Below are 14,031 nucleotides of genomic sequence, written 5' to 3' on the forward strand. Positions count from 1 at the left end.
GAACTAAGCGCTTATGTATTGATGCATGAATTCTCACACAACCTAAGGTATGATTATTATCATGCCCATATTACAGATGGAGGAACTGAGACTGTGTGCTTAATTTACCCATGGCCTCACAGCTTTTGATGGCAAAGTTGTGATGCAGACCCCGGTGCTCTGACTATAGAGCACATTACTTCTAATGCTTTTTGCCTGCAGCATATTTCTACTTACATTTTTGAACTTAAGAGGATGCTTCTTTATAACTCTCTTGAATTTCTATCTTGCAATAATTTCCCAAGGTCTAGAGCAGGGGTTCTGAACAGGACTGCATACCCCCAAGTTCGTGGATCCCTCCCCAGGGACACTGTTGAGCTCGGGGCCATCTCTCCCCGGGGGATCTGATTCCCCAGCCTTACACATCATGCCGTCTCCCACCCACATACAGTTGAGGACACTGCCGTTGCCTAGAAGTGTGCCATATAGCTTCTGTTTTTCTGGTACACTGAGCACTTCTGGGCTAATTGGCATCAGCACCCCACACCTTCAGCTTGTCTTTAGCAGCCTTGACGTGATGGTTCATGCCCAGAGAACTGCTTTTAATATTCATTTAAAATAAAACCTTGGAGTGTAACTGTTTTCTTACTCTCCATCTGTTTGTTCCATGACCCTCCTTAAATTTTCTGACTTGGATACTCTGAGCAGATGAGGAAACTGAGGCCCAGCAAGATGAAGTGACTGTCCAAGGCTACACAACTATTAAGTAGCCAACTTGGCACCTGAACCCAGGTCTAGCTGTGTTCAATGCTCACACTTTTACATTGTTTTGTAACTCCATTGTCTCTCATTCCACAAAACACATGCCTGGGTCAAGCTTCTTATTGCTTGTTCCCCTCACCTGACTTTTTCCTATTTCTCTGGTGGTCTATCACATGATGCCCACCACGAAGCTGTCCTCATCCTCATGCTTAAATATGTACCCATATGTTAAGGGGACATGTCACATGCACCCCTTTGACAAAGCTATTCTTCATCCCCATACATCTCTGGGCTGTCCCCTCCCCTCTCTTGGACTTTCCCAGCTCTGTGCCAGGGGTATGGATCATGAGTGCCCTGCACCCATTTCTTCTCAGGGCTAGGATGGTGTCTTATACATTTTCCTGGACATTAGGGCACTTAACTCTCCCTCACAACACTGAATGTCGTGGACCAGGCAGGTAACATAACAAAGCTGATGGGAAGACACTTTTCTTGAATCGTAGGGCCTCTTGGCCCAGCCCTTGTTTTCCCATTGTTGTTAGAGATTCAGTTCTTTACTGAATGAAAGACAGCACAAGTGTGAAGCTGGGGGCAACCTATATTTAGCGACAGTGCTGAGAACACATAGGAAGTGGTGGAGACTGAGGCAGATGGAGAAGCACAGGCCCTCTCTAACGGGCCACCTCTGACAAGTGTGAATTTAGGCCTGACATGGATGGATGATAAGACTTTAAGCTGAAAATTGAGACTTTTGTACAAAATCATGTGATTTTTTTCTTTTTTTGAAAAACACTGGCAACTGATTAAATACTGTTCAACATTTTTGCCAGTCCAACAAACCACTACCTGCCCCTAATCAATACACTGACAAACAAAAAAACAAGTCTGCAAGCTGTGGTTGTGGAGTTGCCCTCCCAAATGCCCTTATGAGGATGAGAGAGCAAGAAGTCTTCAACTATCCAGCCCAGTGGCTTCCAGATGCCAGCCTTGAAATGGTTCCATCAGAATCCCCAGAACGTTTAGAAAAATACAGATTCTGGGGCCTCAGAGCTCTGGATCTATGGAATCAGAATCTCTGGGCTGGGTCCCGGGCAGCTACAGTTTTTCAGAGCTCTCCAGGTACTGCTGATGTGCAGCCAGGTTTATGTCCAGTAAGGAATTTCTTAACTTCCCTGATGACTACAATCCCTTGAGGCTTTTGGTAAAAACACAGCTTCCCAGTCCCATTTCCTGGAGATGCTGATTCAGTGGGTCTGGGACAGGGCCTGAGAATTTGTTTTTAAGAAATTCTCATCCGAGAAGTCTGGAAAAATCCTTGCACTTGTGCCCTCCTGAAACTCAGAGACAAGGACGATTTTGCCTAAAGTCACTGAACAAGTCACTCCAGCCCACCCTGTGTCCTGCCTCTCAGAGAATGCTCTTAGAGGACTGCCCTGATAGCTGGCCCACTGGGGCAATTGTGGGCAGTGGGGGGTGTCCTCAGCGGGGGTACAGGGGGCCACACCATGCAGCGCACTCTTCAAGTGGTTTGGGAGGAGACAGATTGGAGAGTGAGCTGAGTTTCTGCAGCCTGGCCTGGAGGGAGCTTCAGGCTGGACTTGGCTTCCTTTCCCACCCCAGCAGCAGCCACACAGAGAGCCCTGTAGGACAGCTGCAGGGCACTCAGGCATTCTTGTGGCCTTGAGGGGTCTTTGTCATGAGCAGCCAGGATCCCACAAGCTGGGCATAAAGCCAGGACAAGCCCCAGAGCTAGGCAGGACCAGAGGCTGGGACAAACCTCAGATGGGCCAGTTTCCTACCTGCACCTTAGGGCCTGGGAACTGTGGAGAAGGAAAAGAGAGAACGAGAGCGTGAGCCCTGGGGTTCCTGCCCACTCCCAGCAGTGCTGCTCTTCTTTGTGTATGTCCACATGAGGTTTCTTTTGAAGACTAGGTCTAGTGGTCAAAATAGTTGGAAAACTTTGATCGAGTCCAGCTCATGTTCACTTGGTCATGTCTGACTCTTTGTGACCCCGTGGACTGCAGCACACCAGGCTTCCCTGTCCATCACCAACTCCTGGAGCTTGTTCAAACTCGTGTCCATCAAGTCGATGATGCCATCCAACCATCTCATCCTCTGTTGCCCCCTTCTCCTCCTGCCCTCAATCTTTCCCAGCATTAGGGTCTTTTCCAATGGGTCAGCTCTTCACATCAGGTGGCCAAAGTATTGGAGCTTCAGCTTCAGCATCAGTCCTTTCAATGAATATTCAGGACTGATTTCCTTTAGGATTGACTGGTTTGATCTCCTTGCAGTCCAAGGGACTCTCAAGTCTTCTCCAACACCACAGTTCAAAAACATCAATTCTTCAGTGCTCAGCTTTCTTTATAGTCCAACTCTGACATCCATACGTGACCACTGGAAAAACCATAGCTTTGACTAGAGGAACCTTTGTTGGCAAAGTAATGTCTCTGCTTTTTAACATGCTGTCTAGGTTGGTCATAGCTTTGATGTTAGCAGTGGAGAAACTGAGACCCAGCAAGAGACAGACCTCTGAGAATGAAGAAGGATGTTACTGGGAGGTTGAAACCATTTGGGAGACTTTATTACTCTTTCCGTGTGCTTTAGGCTAGTCTCTGCACCTTTCTGAATGTCTCTCTGCTTTCTCCAGGAGCAATCTGGAGACTCTCCTGCAGGTCTCCTAACTTGGAATCCATAGCCACAGGGACCTGGGTTGAATTCAGAGGATCCATGAACTTGGATGGGACTATATTACATCTTTAATTTTTCTAACCTTGAAGTAAAATTCAGTATTTCCTTCCATTACAAATATTAGCAACAAATCACTAGTATTAGCAGTATCTTTGATTTAGCTACCAATTATTGTTCAGTTGCTAAGTCATGTCCAACTCTTTGTGACCCCATGGACTGTAGCATGCCAGTCTTCCCTGTCCTTCACTATCTCCTGGAGTTTGCTCAAATTCATGGTCATTGAGTCGGTGATGATACCTGACTATCTCATTCTCTGCCTCCCCCTTCTGCTTTTGCCCTTAATCTTTCTTAGCATCATCAGAGTCTTTTCAGTGAGTTGGCACTTCACAGCAAGTGGCCAAAGTATTGGAGCTTCAGCTTCAGCATCAGTCCTTCTAGTGAATATTCAGGGTTGATTTCCTTTAGGATTGATTGGTTTGATCTCTTTGCTGTCCAAGGGACTCTCAAGTCTTCTCCAGCACCACAATTTGGAAGTATCAATTCTTCAACGCTTAGCCTACTTTAGGATCCAACTCTTATATCTGTACATGACTACTGAAAAACCATAGCTTTAACCAAATGGACAAAGTGATGTCTCCGCTTTTTAATACACTATCTAGGTTTGTCACGGCTTTTCTTCCAAGGAGCAAGCATCCTTTAATTTCATGACTGCTGTGACCGTCTACAGTCCACAGTGATTTTGGAGCCCAAGAAGTGAAAATCTGTCACTGTTTCCACTTTTTTGCCATCTATTTGCCATAACGTGATGGGACCAGATGCCATGATCTTAGTTTTTGAGTGTTGAGTTTCAAGCCAGCTCTTTCACTCTCCTCTTCACCCTCATTAAGAGGCTCTTTAGTTCCACTTTCTGCCATTAGAGTAGTAACATCTGCGTGTCTGAGGTTGTTGTTTCTCCCAACAATCTTGATTCCAGCTTGTGATTCAGCCAGCCCAGCATTTTGCATGATGTACTCTGCATAGACATTAAATAAAGAGTAACAATATACAGTGTTGATGTACTCCTTTCTCAAGTTTGAACCACATCTGGTTCTAACTGTTGCTTTTTGACCTGCATACAGGTTTCTCAGGAGACAGGTAAGCTACCAATAGGGACAATAAAAAAAATTTTTTTTTCTTTGTTTTTAATCTCAATACAGTTGCAGGTATCTTGAAATAAGGCTGATGCTCTTCACTACTTTGAAATCATCATAGTTATTAAACTTGCCTTTGGATCTTGTTTAATGCATTAGGAAAGGAACACATGATTTCACATCTACTTTTTAAATTATTTTGACAGTTTTAATTCAATATAATGAATTTCCTTGGTATTCCTATACATTTAATCTTACACACTTAAAAACATTTTTTTGAGGAGTCCATGGCAGAAAAAGGTTAAGAATCAAGACTTATTGGGAAATCAAGCAGACAGAATGACTAGGAGAGGATTCTGCAAATTTTTCCAGCCCTGGAATCTTTTCATTTGAACTCTCAAATATGAAAGAAATAAACTAGACCTGCTTGGTTGAAGTGGTAGTGATGAGGGGCCAGGGAGCCCTACCTGGGTGGTCCTTCTCTGACTCCCCATCTCAGGAGGCCTGGAGATGTGTGCAGAAGAACCATCAGGCACTTTAAAAAATCCATCAGGCTAATAATAATCTAATAATCATAATTGCCATCGTATTCAGTCGTATTCATCGTATTCAGTGGGCCAGGCACTGCTATATGTGGAGTAGTTCAGTTCATTTAATCTTCAGCCCCCAAAGTGTAAGTTATGATCCCCTTTCTACAGATTTTACACAAATACTTACTGAGAAACTACTAGTTTCCAGACATTCTTGAACACTTAAAATCTTCAGCAAAGACTCTAAAGATTCTTGCCCTCCTAGAGTTCACACTGGGAGGAGATAGAGAAAGAAAAATAGAAAAAAGAATGCAGATGTTAAGTGATACAGTATGTGAGACGTGCTGTGGGGAAAAATAAAGCAGGGAAGGGGGGATAGGGAGAGGCGGGGAGTTGCAATTTTAAAAAGAAGTGAGTAAGCTTTGGGGAAGGACCTGAAGGAAGTCAGTGCTTTATAGTCCTGTGGGAAACTGAGGGAAGTCTGTTCCTGGTGGAGCAGACAAGAAAGCAAAATCTTGAGCAGGAGCAGCAAGGAGGCCAGTGGCCGAATACAGGGAATTCGGGAGGTGTAGCTGAGATGAGGGAGAAGGCAACGGCACCCCACTCCAGCACTCTTGCCTGGAAAATCCATGGATGGAGGAGTCCGGTAGGCTGCAGTCCATGGGGTCTCGAAGAGTCGGACACAACTGAGCGACTTCCCTTTCACTTTTCACTTTCATGCATTGGAGAAGGAAATGGCAACCCACTCCAGTGTTCTTGCCTGGAGAATCCCAGGGACAGGGGAGCCTGGTGGGCTGCCGTCTATGGGGTCGCATAGAGTCGGACGCGACTGAAGCGACTTAGCAGCAGCAGCTGAGATCGGAGGTATCCTTGCCTAGGACGTCCCTGGCCATCGCTAGAACAGTTTTCTGCTGTGTGTGAGCTGGGAGCCACTGCAGGGTTTTGAGCAGAGAAAGGTTATGATCTGACAGCTCTGGAACGAGTCCCTGTGACTACTACGTGGAAAGCTAATCAGACTGGAGGAGAGGGACCCGAAGCGGTCACTAACGGAAGCAGGGAGCCTTGTGAAGAGGTTATTGCGATCACCTGGGTGGAGCTCGCGAGGCACGGAGCGGTGAAACAGCACAGGTGGTGGGTGTTTGAATCCCGGCACTTGGACCTCAGCGCCCCCTTGGGCTTCTCGGCTCCCACTCCGTCTCGGCTCTTCTCCCTGCAGGGCACGCCGCCGAGGGCCGGGCGGCGCTGGACATTGTGCACCCGGTGCGTGTGGATTCGGGGGGCTCCTTCCTGTCCTACGAGCTGTGGCCCCGCGCGCTGCGCAAGAGGGACTTGTCCGCGCGCCCTAGCGCGCCCACCTTCTACGAGCTGCAGTACCGCGGCCGCGAGCTGCGTTTCAACTTGACCACCAACCCACACCTGCTGGCGCCCGGCTTCGTGAGCGAGACGCGGCGGCGGGGCGGCCTGGGCCGCGCGCACATCCGGGCCCGTGCCCCCGCCTGCCACCTGCTAGGTGAGGTGCAGGACCCCGAGCTCGAGGGCGGCCTGGCGGCCATCAGCGCCTGCGACGGCCTGGTGAGTGCGCGGGGTGAGCTGGCGGGCGTGGGGGCCACCCCCATCCCCACCCCCTGCCTGGCCACGGACTTGTCTGCTGGTTTTGGCCCGTTGGAGTTCCCCCTTCCAGCCTCAGTATTAGCACCTGTAAAATGGGGTGGCATTTTACAGGCATGCTCAGGCATCTTTGTTCTCTAGGGCAGCGGTTCTCAAACTTTAAAGCTAGCCAGTCATCGAGGCCTAGTGGAAAACCTGGTGTCCCATAGGGTAGATGGGGAGATGGGGTGGGGAACGTGCATTTCTGACAATTTCTCAGATAGTGTTGAAGCTGTCAGTCCAGACTTTGAAAACCGCTTTTTGTTTGTGCTGTGTGTGGACTGAATAACTCAGAAAGCAGTTGAGTCCCTCATCTTCACGGGGTATCAGTTATGACTTTGACCGCACAACCCCTGCCCCCACCCGGCTTCCCAGGAGAGCCAGCTTTAGCCTCCAGGTTTTTCTGAGTTGAGGTAATGCTGGCAGCCACGTGCAGCCCTAATTGCCTCCCTCTGCTTGAGAGCAACGCCTCTCCAGGCAGCATAGGGCCCCTTTTGCTCCCGCTCTGGAGGGTGGGCTGTGGGAGGAGTGGGGGTGGGTGGGGGCACCTTCCCAGCCATCCACTACTCCCTGCAGGGAGCCTCAGCTCAGATTGCTCAGGAAAAGCCACAGCTGTGGCAGGGCACTGGCTCATGACATATAGCCCACCTCACAGGCTCTAGGGCCGTTGGTCCCCAGTCTTTTTGGCACCAGGGAAGAGTTTCGTGGAAGACAGTTTTTCCACAGACTGGGGGTAGGGGGTAGTTTCAGGATGATTCAAGCACATTACATTTATTGTGCACTTTATTTCTATTATTATTATTACATCAGCTCCACCTCAGATCATCAGGCATAAGATCCTGGAGGGTGGGGACCCCTGCTCTAGGGTATCTGGGCCTTTGAGAGCCCAGCTGCCTGGGAAAGTCTCGTTTACAGGAGCCTGTACTTCTCCCTGTTCATAGAGTTAAATTAATCTTGTTGCACCTGAGCAACAGGTACGCATATGGGCATTGTTCCCATTTTACAGATGAGGGAACAGGCTCCGAGAGGAACCTGCCCAAGGTCACTCAGTTATCCAGTGGTGGAGTCAACCCAGGCCTCCAGCCCCTAGAGCTCATGATTCACTATCCAGCACTCAGGTTCTCTGCCCTGAGTGACCCAACTGGCTGACTTGAAGCCAATGAGGAGGGGTCTGAGGGAGGGAAAACCTTCTTCCATGTTGGAGTCCTGAGCTTCCCTAGTAGGTGGTGGGTTGCTCAAAGATACTTCCCAAGGCCCCTCCTTCCTCTGGCCTCTCTGAATGCCAGCGAACATCCCCGAGACACCCCTTTCAATTTCCCTTCTCTGGAAGATCCTGGACCAAGGAAGAGGGTGTCCTGGTGGGAGTGGGTATCTCCATGGCCATCTTGTTAGATTTGGAAGGAAACCCACTTCTTCCTTCTTTTTTTTTTTCTTTTGGTAATCAAATTTCTTTTTATTGAGATATTATAAAAATATTAGTTTCAGACAATTTGACACCTATGTATTAATATATTGTAAAATGATCACAATAAGTCTAGTTACAAATTTATGTATAGTTTTTTTTCTTGTGATGAGAACTTTTAATCTTTCTTAGCAACTTTCAAGAACACAAAACAGTGTTATTAACTATAGTCACCGTGCTGTACATTACTAACCCAAAGCTTTCTTCCCCCTTGGTGTTAAGCTTTTAATTGTAATTCTTGCTTATCTTTGGAACGTGGGGGATGCAGACCTATTTTGTACTTCTTATGGGCTAAGGGGTGGGGTGGGTGTATGGAGCAGCTTCCTGGGCTGAGGGCTTCTGCGCTCAGTCTAGAAGCCTGTGGCTGGGTAAGGCGGTAAGGAGGGACGTTCCAGCCAGAGGGTACAAAGCGAGCAAAGGTCTAAAGGGAGGAAAGCACAGTGTGTCTGGGGGCAGTTGGCATGGTGGCTCTGCTGGGCAGGACAGGCCTCTGGGGGTGGGGGAGGGCAGCTGAGTGCTGGTCCTCTCCGTGTGACCTTGGTGCTTCTTTCCCAGAAAGGTGTGTTCCAGCTCTCCAACGAGGACTACTTCATTGAGCCCCTAGATGGCGTCCCTGCCCGGCCTGGCCACGCCCAGCCCCACGTGGTATACAAGCGCCAAGCCCCCGAGAAGTGGGCAGAGCCGGGGGACTCCAGGGCTCCAGGCACCTGTGGGGTGAAAGGTGTGTTTCTCTGCCACCAGCTCTGGGGTAGGGGATGAGTCTTGCACCATGGAGGGGCCTTTCTAGAAACCCCTGTTAGCACCCCCATGCCCAGCTCCTCTTGGACTGAAGGGACACAGACAAACCAACAGCCACATCATCATAGCCTGTGCCCTCCATGTGCGATGGGCCTGAGGCCTCTGCCTGTCGGGCCTGCCCCAGCTCATCCCCTGGACTGACCCCACTCACCACCAGCTCATCTACCTCCCCACCTCAGGGCTCAGTCTCTCCGTGTCCCCTCCCTGCTCCCTGCCTGTGACACCTCTAGCTGTGGCAGCCATTCTTCCCTGAGTGTCCAGGCAAGACTGGGCCATACGCAACCTCAGCAGGACAACTAGGTAGGAACCTCCCTCCCCTCCCCACTCTGGTCTCACCCCAGAAAAACTGACCTCTGTTATTGGGGGCCTAGAGTGTGGGACCCAGCACCTCTTCTGCAGAGTGGCCAGTCCATGCTGGGCCAGTCCAGGTAAGGAGCTGCCTGCTAAAGGCTGCTGGGGTCTATGGAATGCTCCAGCTTCACAAGCTGCCCACGGCTAGGGACTCTCTTTCCTGGGACAGATATTCACCGAGGCTTGCTTCTTGCCCTCGGTTTCCCCAGCTTCATAGATATGCTTCCTCCTCTGATCTGGGGGGCAGCCTGGGGCAGTGGGGCAGGTCTCCAGGGAGGTCAGCTGGCTGGGCTCTTGGCCAGCCTCCCCAGACTGGGGGTCAGGTTGAGAGGTCTGTGTGTGCTGGGAGGTACTTACCCCCTAGCAGGGGTGGATCAGCATAGGGAGACACGGGCCCAGGAGCTCGCCTCACAGGCTCAGTGCTTCACCGTGTTCATAGCCCCATCGAAGTCATCCTCTGAGGCTGCTAGGCTTATCTATTTATTGTCAGGCAGCCCCAGGGTCAGACAAGGGAAGTGACTAGATCAGGGCCACACAGCACAGGTCGGGCAGAGTCACCCTGGGAGTGTGGGCCCCTTGTCTCTGATCCCAGCACTGTTCCCACTGACCCAGAGAGAGCTCACTGGGGAGAGGTCCTTGAGACGTGTGTCCTGGGCCAGCCTCCTGGCAGCTAGCCCCCACCCCTTCTGGGCCCACAGAGTTTCCAGAGCTGGAGCCCCAGCGGGAGCGTTGGGAACAGCGGCGGCAGCGGCTGAGGCGTCGATACCAGCGCTCGGTCAGCAAAGAGAAGTGGGTGGAGACCCTGGTGGTAGCCGACGCCAAAATGGTGGAGTACCACGGGCAGCCGAATGTCGAGAGCTACGTGCTGACCATCATGAACATGGTGAGGCTGCCGCAGGCGGCATGTGGTGAGGGGGGTGGTGAGGGCTGCCAGGAGGTGGTGTTGGGAAACCCCAAAGGGTACATACCCCAGGCTTCATGCTGGGTACAGGCTTCCAGCTCCTGAGTCACTGGGAGAGAACCTGGGCAGATGTGAGACACCACTGGGGGTCATGGCACCCCACTGGCTCAGCAGCCTCTGCCCACTGCTAGGACCAGAGTGAGGGGAAGAGGGGATGAAGCAACCTCGACCTTGTGCCTGCCTGGAGGAGCCTGTAGACTGGTTGGCCCATCCACACCACTCTAAACAAGCACCTCCCTCCCTGTGCTGGGACCTGGGCTGGTCGCTGGGGACGTGGAAATCCCCAGTCAGATGAGCCCCTGCCTGAGCCGTCAGCAGGCATTAGAGTTAGAAGGACCTGTGACCTTGGGCAAGCCACATTACCTGTCTTAGCTTTCTCAGCTGTGAACTAACTGGGGATGACAGTGGTACTTGGGTGGTATAATAGGGTTGGCATACTTCTCTTGATCCCATAGGACAGTCGAAATAACTGGACCCCGTGAGGGTGACTGACTTGCCCAGGTCACAAGGCTAGGCCAGGACAGAGCCAGACAGGAGCCCCGATCTCCCAAGTCCTACCCGGGGCACTGCAGCAGGTCGAAGCTGGTGATTCCCACTCCTTTAGTGCCAGCCAGTCCCTCCCAGCTGCTGCCCCAGGTTGTGCAGGTGGGAGGCCTCAGGCAGCCGAGCTGCCTCCTGCGCCCCCGGGGAGAGGAGATCTCTGCCCTTGGCATTCTTAGCAGACTACCCACTGAACAGCATGGTTTTCTGTCTGGGCTGGGTGACTGAGAGCAGGCCGGGTGTGTGCACCCTGCAGCTGGTGTGGCCAGTGTCATGTGTGACCTCCCCCATATCAGCCTTTCACCCCCAAAACACTCAAGGAAGTGCATGCTCTGGGTCATCTAAGGTCTGGCCACTTCTTTTATAGCCATGAAGCCAAGGGTCAGAGAAAGGAAGGGGCTCTGTCTGTGGCCATCATGCCCCCACTGCTCGAGTCTGCATTGGCAGGCTCAGCTCTGGGCCAGTCCCTGCCCGACTTGGCCACCCATGTTGGCTCCCTCCTCCTAATGGAATAAAGGCCATAGCCTTCTGCCTGGCACCTGAGGTCTCTAAAGCCCAGCCAAGCCTCCATTTAGCCTTGTCTGCCCAGGGAGACAAGCCACTGACTGCCAGGATTCCAGAGGGATTGTTGCTGGACAGCAGGGCCCTGCTCCTTGGCTGGGGTAGGGTGGGGTAGAGGGGCAAGACCAGGTTTGCAGGCCACGAGAATCCTCCCCTCGCAGGCTCAGCCTGAAAGAGGCCTAGGAGCTTGGCTGGAGCCACAAAGGCTGGGTTCGTCAGCCTCACTTTTACTGAGTGTTCCCTGTGGGATGGTATCGAGCCCTCCAGGCTCCCCTGTGACATCCCCTGTGTGCCAGGGGTCAAGGATTTGACCCCAGAGAAGGGCCCCTTCCCGCCTCCCTGTCTAGGCCCACAGGACACAGGCATTTACCTTATGAGCCCCACCCTGGAGGAGGGAGGGTCTGGCTTTCACAGTCACATGCTCTGGACAGTGACATAATTTTCGTGAGCTGGCAAGTCCAGCATTGGTCTGGACAGAGTGGAGGCACCTATGAGGCTAACAGTGACAGATACCCGACAGGGAGACTCCAGGAAATGATAGGGGCATGGGTGGCAGGCAGCCAGACTCCAAGGGGGCTGGACTGGGTGTTAGGGCTGAGGCTTCTGAACACCTGCTACTTGGCCCGTGTTCCCCACCCAGTGCCTCATCTAAGCCTCAGCCCCATTGTGTAGTTGGAGGAACAACGGATCAGGGAGTCCAGGGAACTTCTCAAGGTCACAGAATTAGTGAGTGGCAGAGCTGGGACTGGAGCTCAGATTTATCTGCTTCCAAAGCCCCACTCAGTCCTCTCTGCCTCTTAGCCTGCCCCAGGGAGGAACAGCTGGGTAGCTGTGGTGGCCAGAGTGTGCTAGAGGGATGAGGGAACAGGTTGGTGGGAGTGAGGAGAACTTACCCCCTTTTTCCCCTGGAGCAGATGTTTGTTCATGTAAGGCTGACATGAATGCTGAGTGTCAGCTCTGTACCAAGGACATGGTGATGGATGCTTAAGAATAAGATCCTAGGCTTGGGAAGCTCTGCCTTGTAGCATTTCCCAAAGAATATTCTGGGGAGTACTTGTTCCAAGAGATGCTAATAAATATTCTGTGAAGAAAGATAGCGCTTTTGAAAGTTTGGCAACACAGGGTTAACCTGCCTGACTTCAGGCTCTACTACAAAGCCACAGTCATCAAGACAGTATGGTACTGGCACAAACACAAATATAGATCAATGGAACAAAATAGAAAGCCCAGAGATAAATCCACACACATATGGACACCTTATCTTTGACAAAGGAGGCAAGAATATACAATGGAGTAAAGACAATCTCTTTAACAAGTGGTGCTGGGAAAACTGGTCAACCACTTGTAAAAGAATGAAACTAGAACACTTTAACACCATACAAACTCAAAATGGATTAAAGATCTAAATGTAAGACCAGAAACTATAAAACTCCTAGAGGAAAACATAGGCAAAACACTCTCTGATATAAACCACAGCAGGATCCTCTATGACCCACCTCCTAGAATACTGGAAATAAAAGCAAAAATAAACAAATGGGACCTAATTAAAATTAAAAGCTTTTGCACAACAAAGGAAACTATAAGCAAGGTGAAAAGACAGCCTTCAGAATGGGAGAAAATAATAGCAAATGAAGCAACTGACAAACAACTAATATCAAAAATATACAAGCAACTCCTGCAGCTCAATTCCAGAAAAATAAACGACCCAATCAAAAAATGGGCCAAAGAACTAAAAAGTAACAAACTTTACTGGAGTACTCCTCAGAGCCTCCAAAGCTGTACACGTTTAGAATCCATCCGTCAGAGAGGAGGCAGGCAGCGCTTTCCAAACTTAAGAGCAGAAACTTTGATGCAATCAGATCTGGGTCTCTGATCCTGTATTCAGCCTCTCTTGGAGCCTCAGTTGTTCCATCTGTAAGATGGCGATACTTATGCCTGCCTGAGAGGTGTGAAAATTAAGTGAGCTAAGGCATGTGACGCTCCCGGTGCGAGGACCAGGTGTGTTAGGCTCGGTCAGTGTTAGCTGCTGTTGTGGCTACTGAATATCTGCTCTTCAGCCCCACGGCCACCTTCAGGACAGCCTCACCCTCTTTACCAGGGCCTCCTACAGGTTACCAGTTGGTCAGTGTGCCAGACCCAGGTCTGAGTCCAGTAGCTCAGGTAGGTCTATTCTGAGCATAACAAGAGAGGTCCCCCCATTTTTGCACCCCCAATTCTGTTCATGTGCTCTGAGGTCAAGGGCCCTTTTTGAGTGGCTCTTGTCATACTGTTAGCTCATTGGGAGCTTGTAGTCACTGGTAACCCCAGATCTTACTTTCATGAACACTGCCTACCCCAGCTTGCTCTCTGGGCCTGCACCAGAATAGAGCTTGTCTTTCCTGGGTATAGTTTATCTAGTTAAGATAACCACCCTGACCTCAGGCCGTAAACAGACACTCACTGGTTGATTTAGTCAACAATTAATGACCCTGCCTTCCTCTAGTACCTCCCAGCATGTTTCACCTCTGTACTTCTTGGGGGACAGTGAAAAGTGTTCTAGACAATAGGGGGACTTTGTGGTGGCAGGACGCTGTCCCAGCCCTGACTCAGGACATAAGGTGGGCTAGTTGCTAGGACAGGTCC

At 50.6% G+C, this 14,031-nt stretch overlaps 1 protein-coding gene across 1 annotated transcript in view; it reads left to right on the plus strand.

Annotated features, from left to right (window-relative positions):
* Positions 1-14,031, plus strand: part of ADAMTS7 (ADAM metallopeptidase with thrombospondin type 1 motif 7) — a 56,993-nt gene that overhangs the window by 3,898 nt on the left and 39,064 nt on the right. The window contains exons 2-4 of the mRNA XM_068990967.1: positions 6,306-6,661; positions 8,754-8,919; positions 10,046-10,230. Coding sequence (XP_068847068.1) covers positions 6,306-6,661; positions 8,754-8,919; positions 10,046-10,230 — 707 coding nt within the window. The remainder of the gene's footprint in view (positions 1-6,305; positions 6,662-8,753; positions 8,920-10,045; positions 10,231-14,031) is intronic.

This window comes from Capricornis sumatraensis, chromosome 19 (genome assembly GCF_032405125.1).
Source record: "Capricornis sumatraensis isolate serow.1 chromosome 19, serow.2, whole genome shotgun sequence".
Taxonomy (NCBI): Eukaryota; Metazoa; Chordata; class Mammalia; order Artiodactyla; family Bovidae; genus Capricornis; species Capricornis sumatraensis.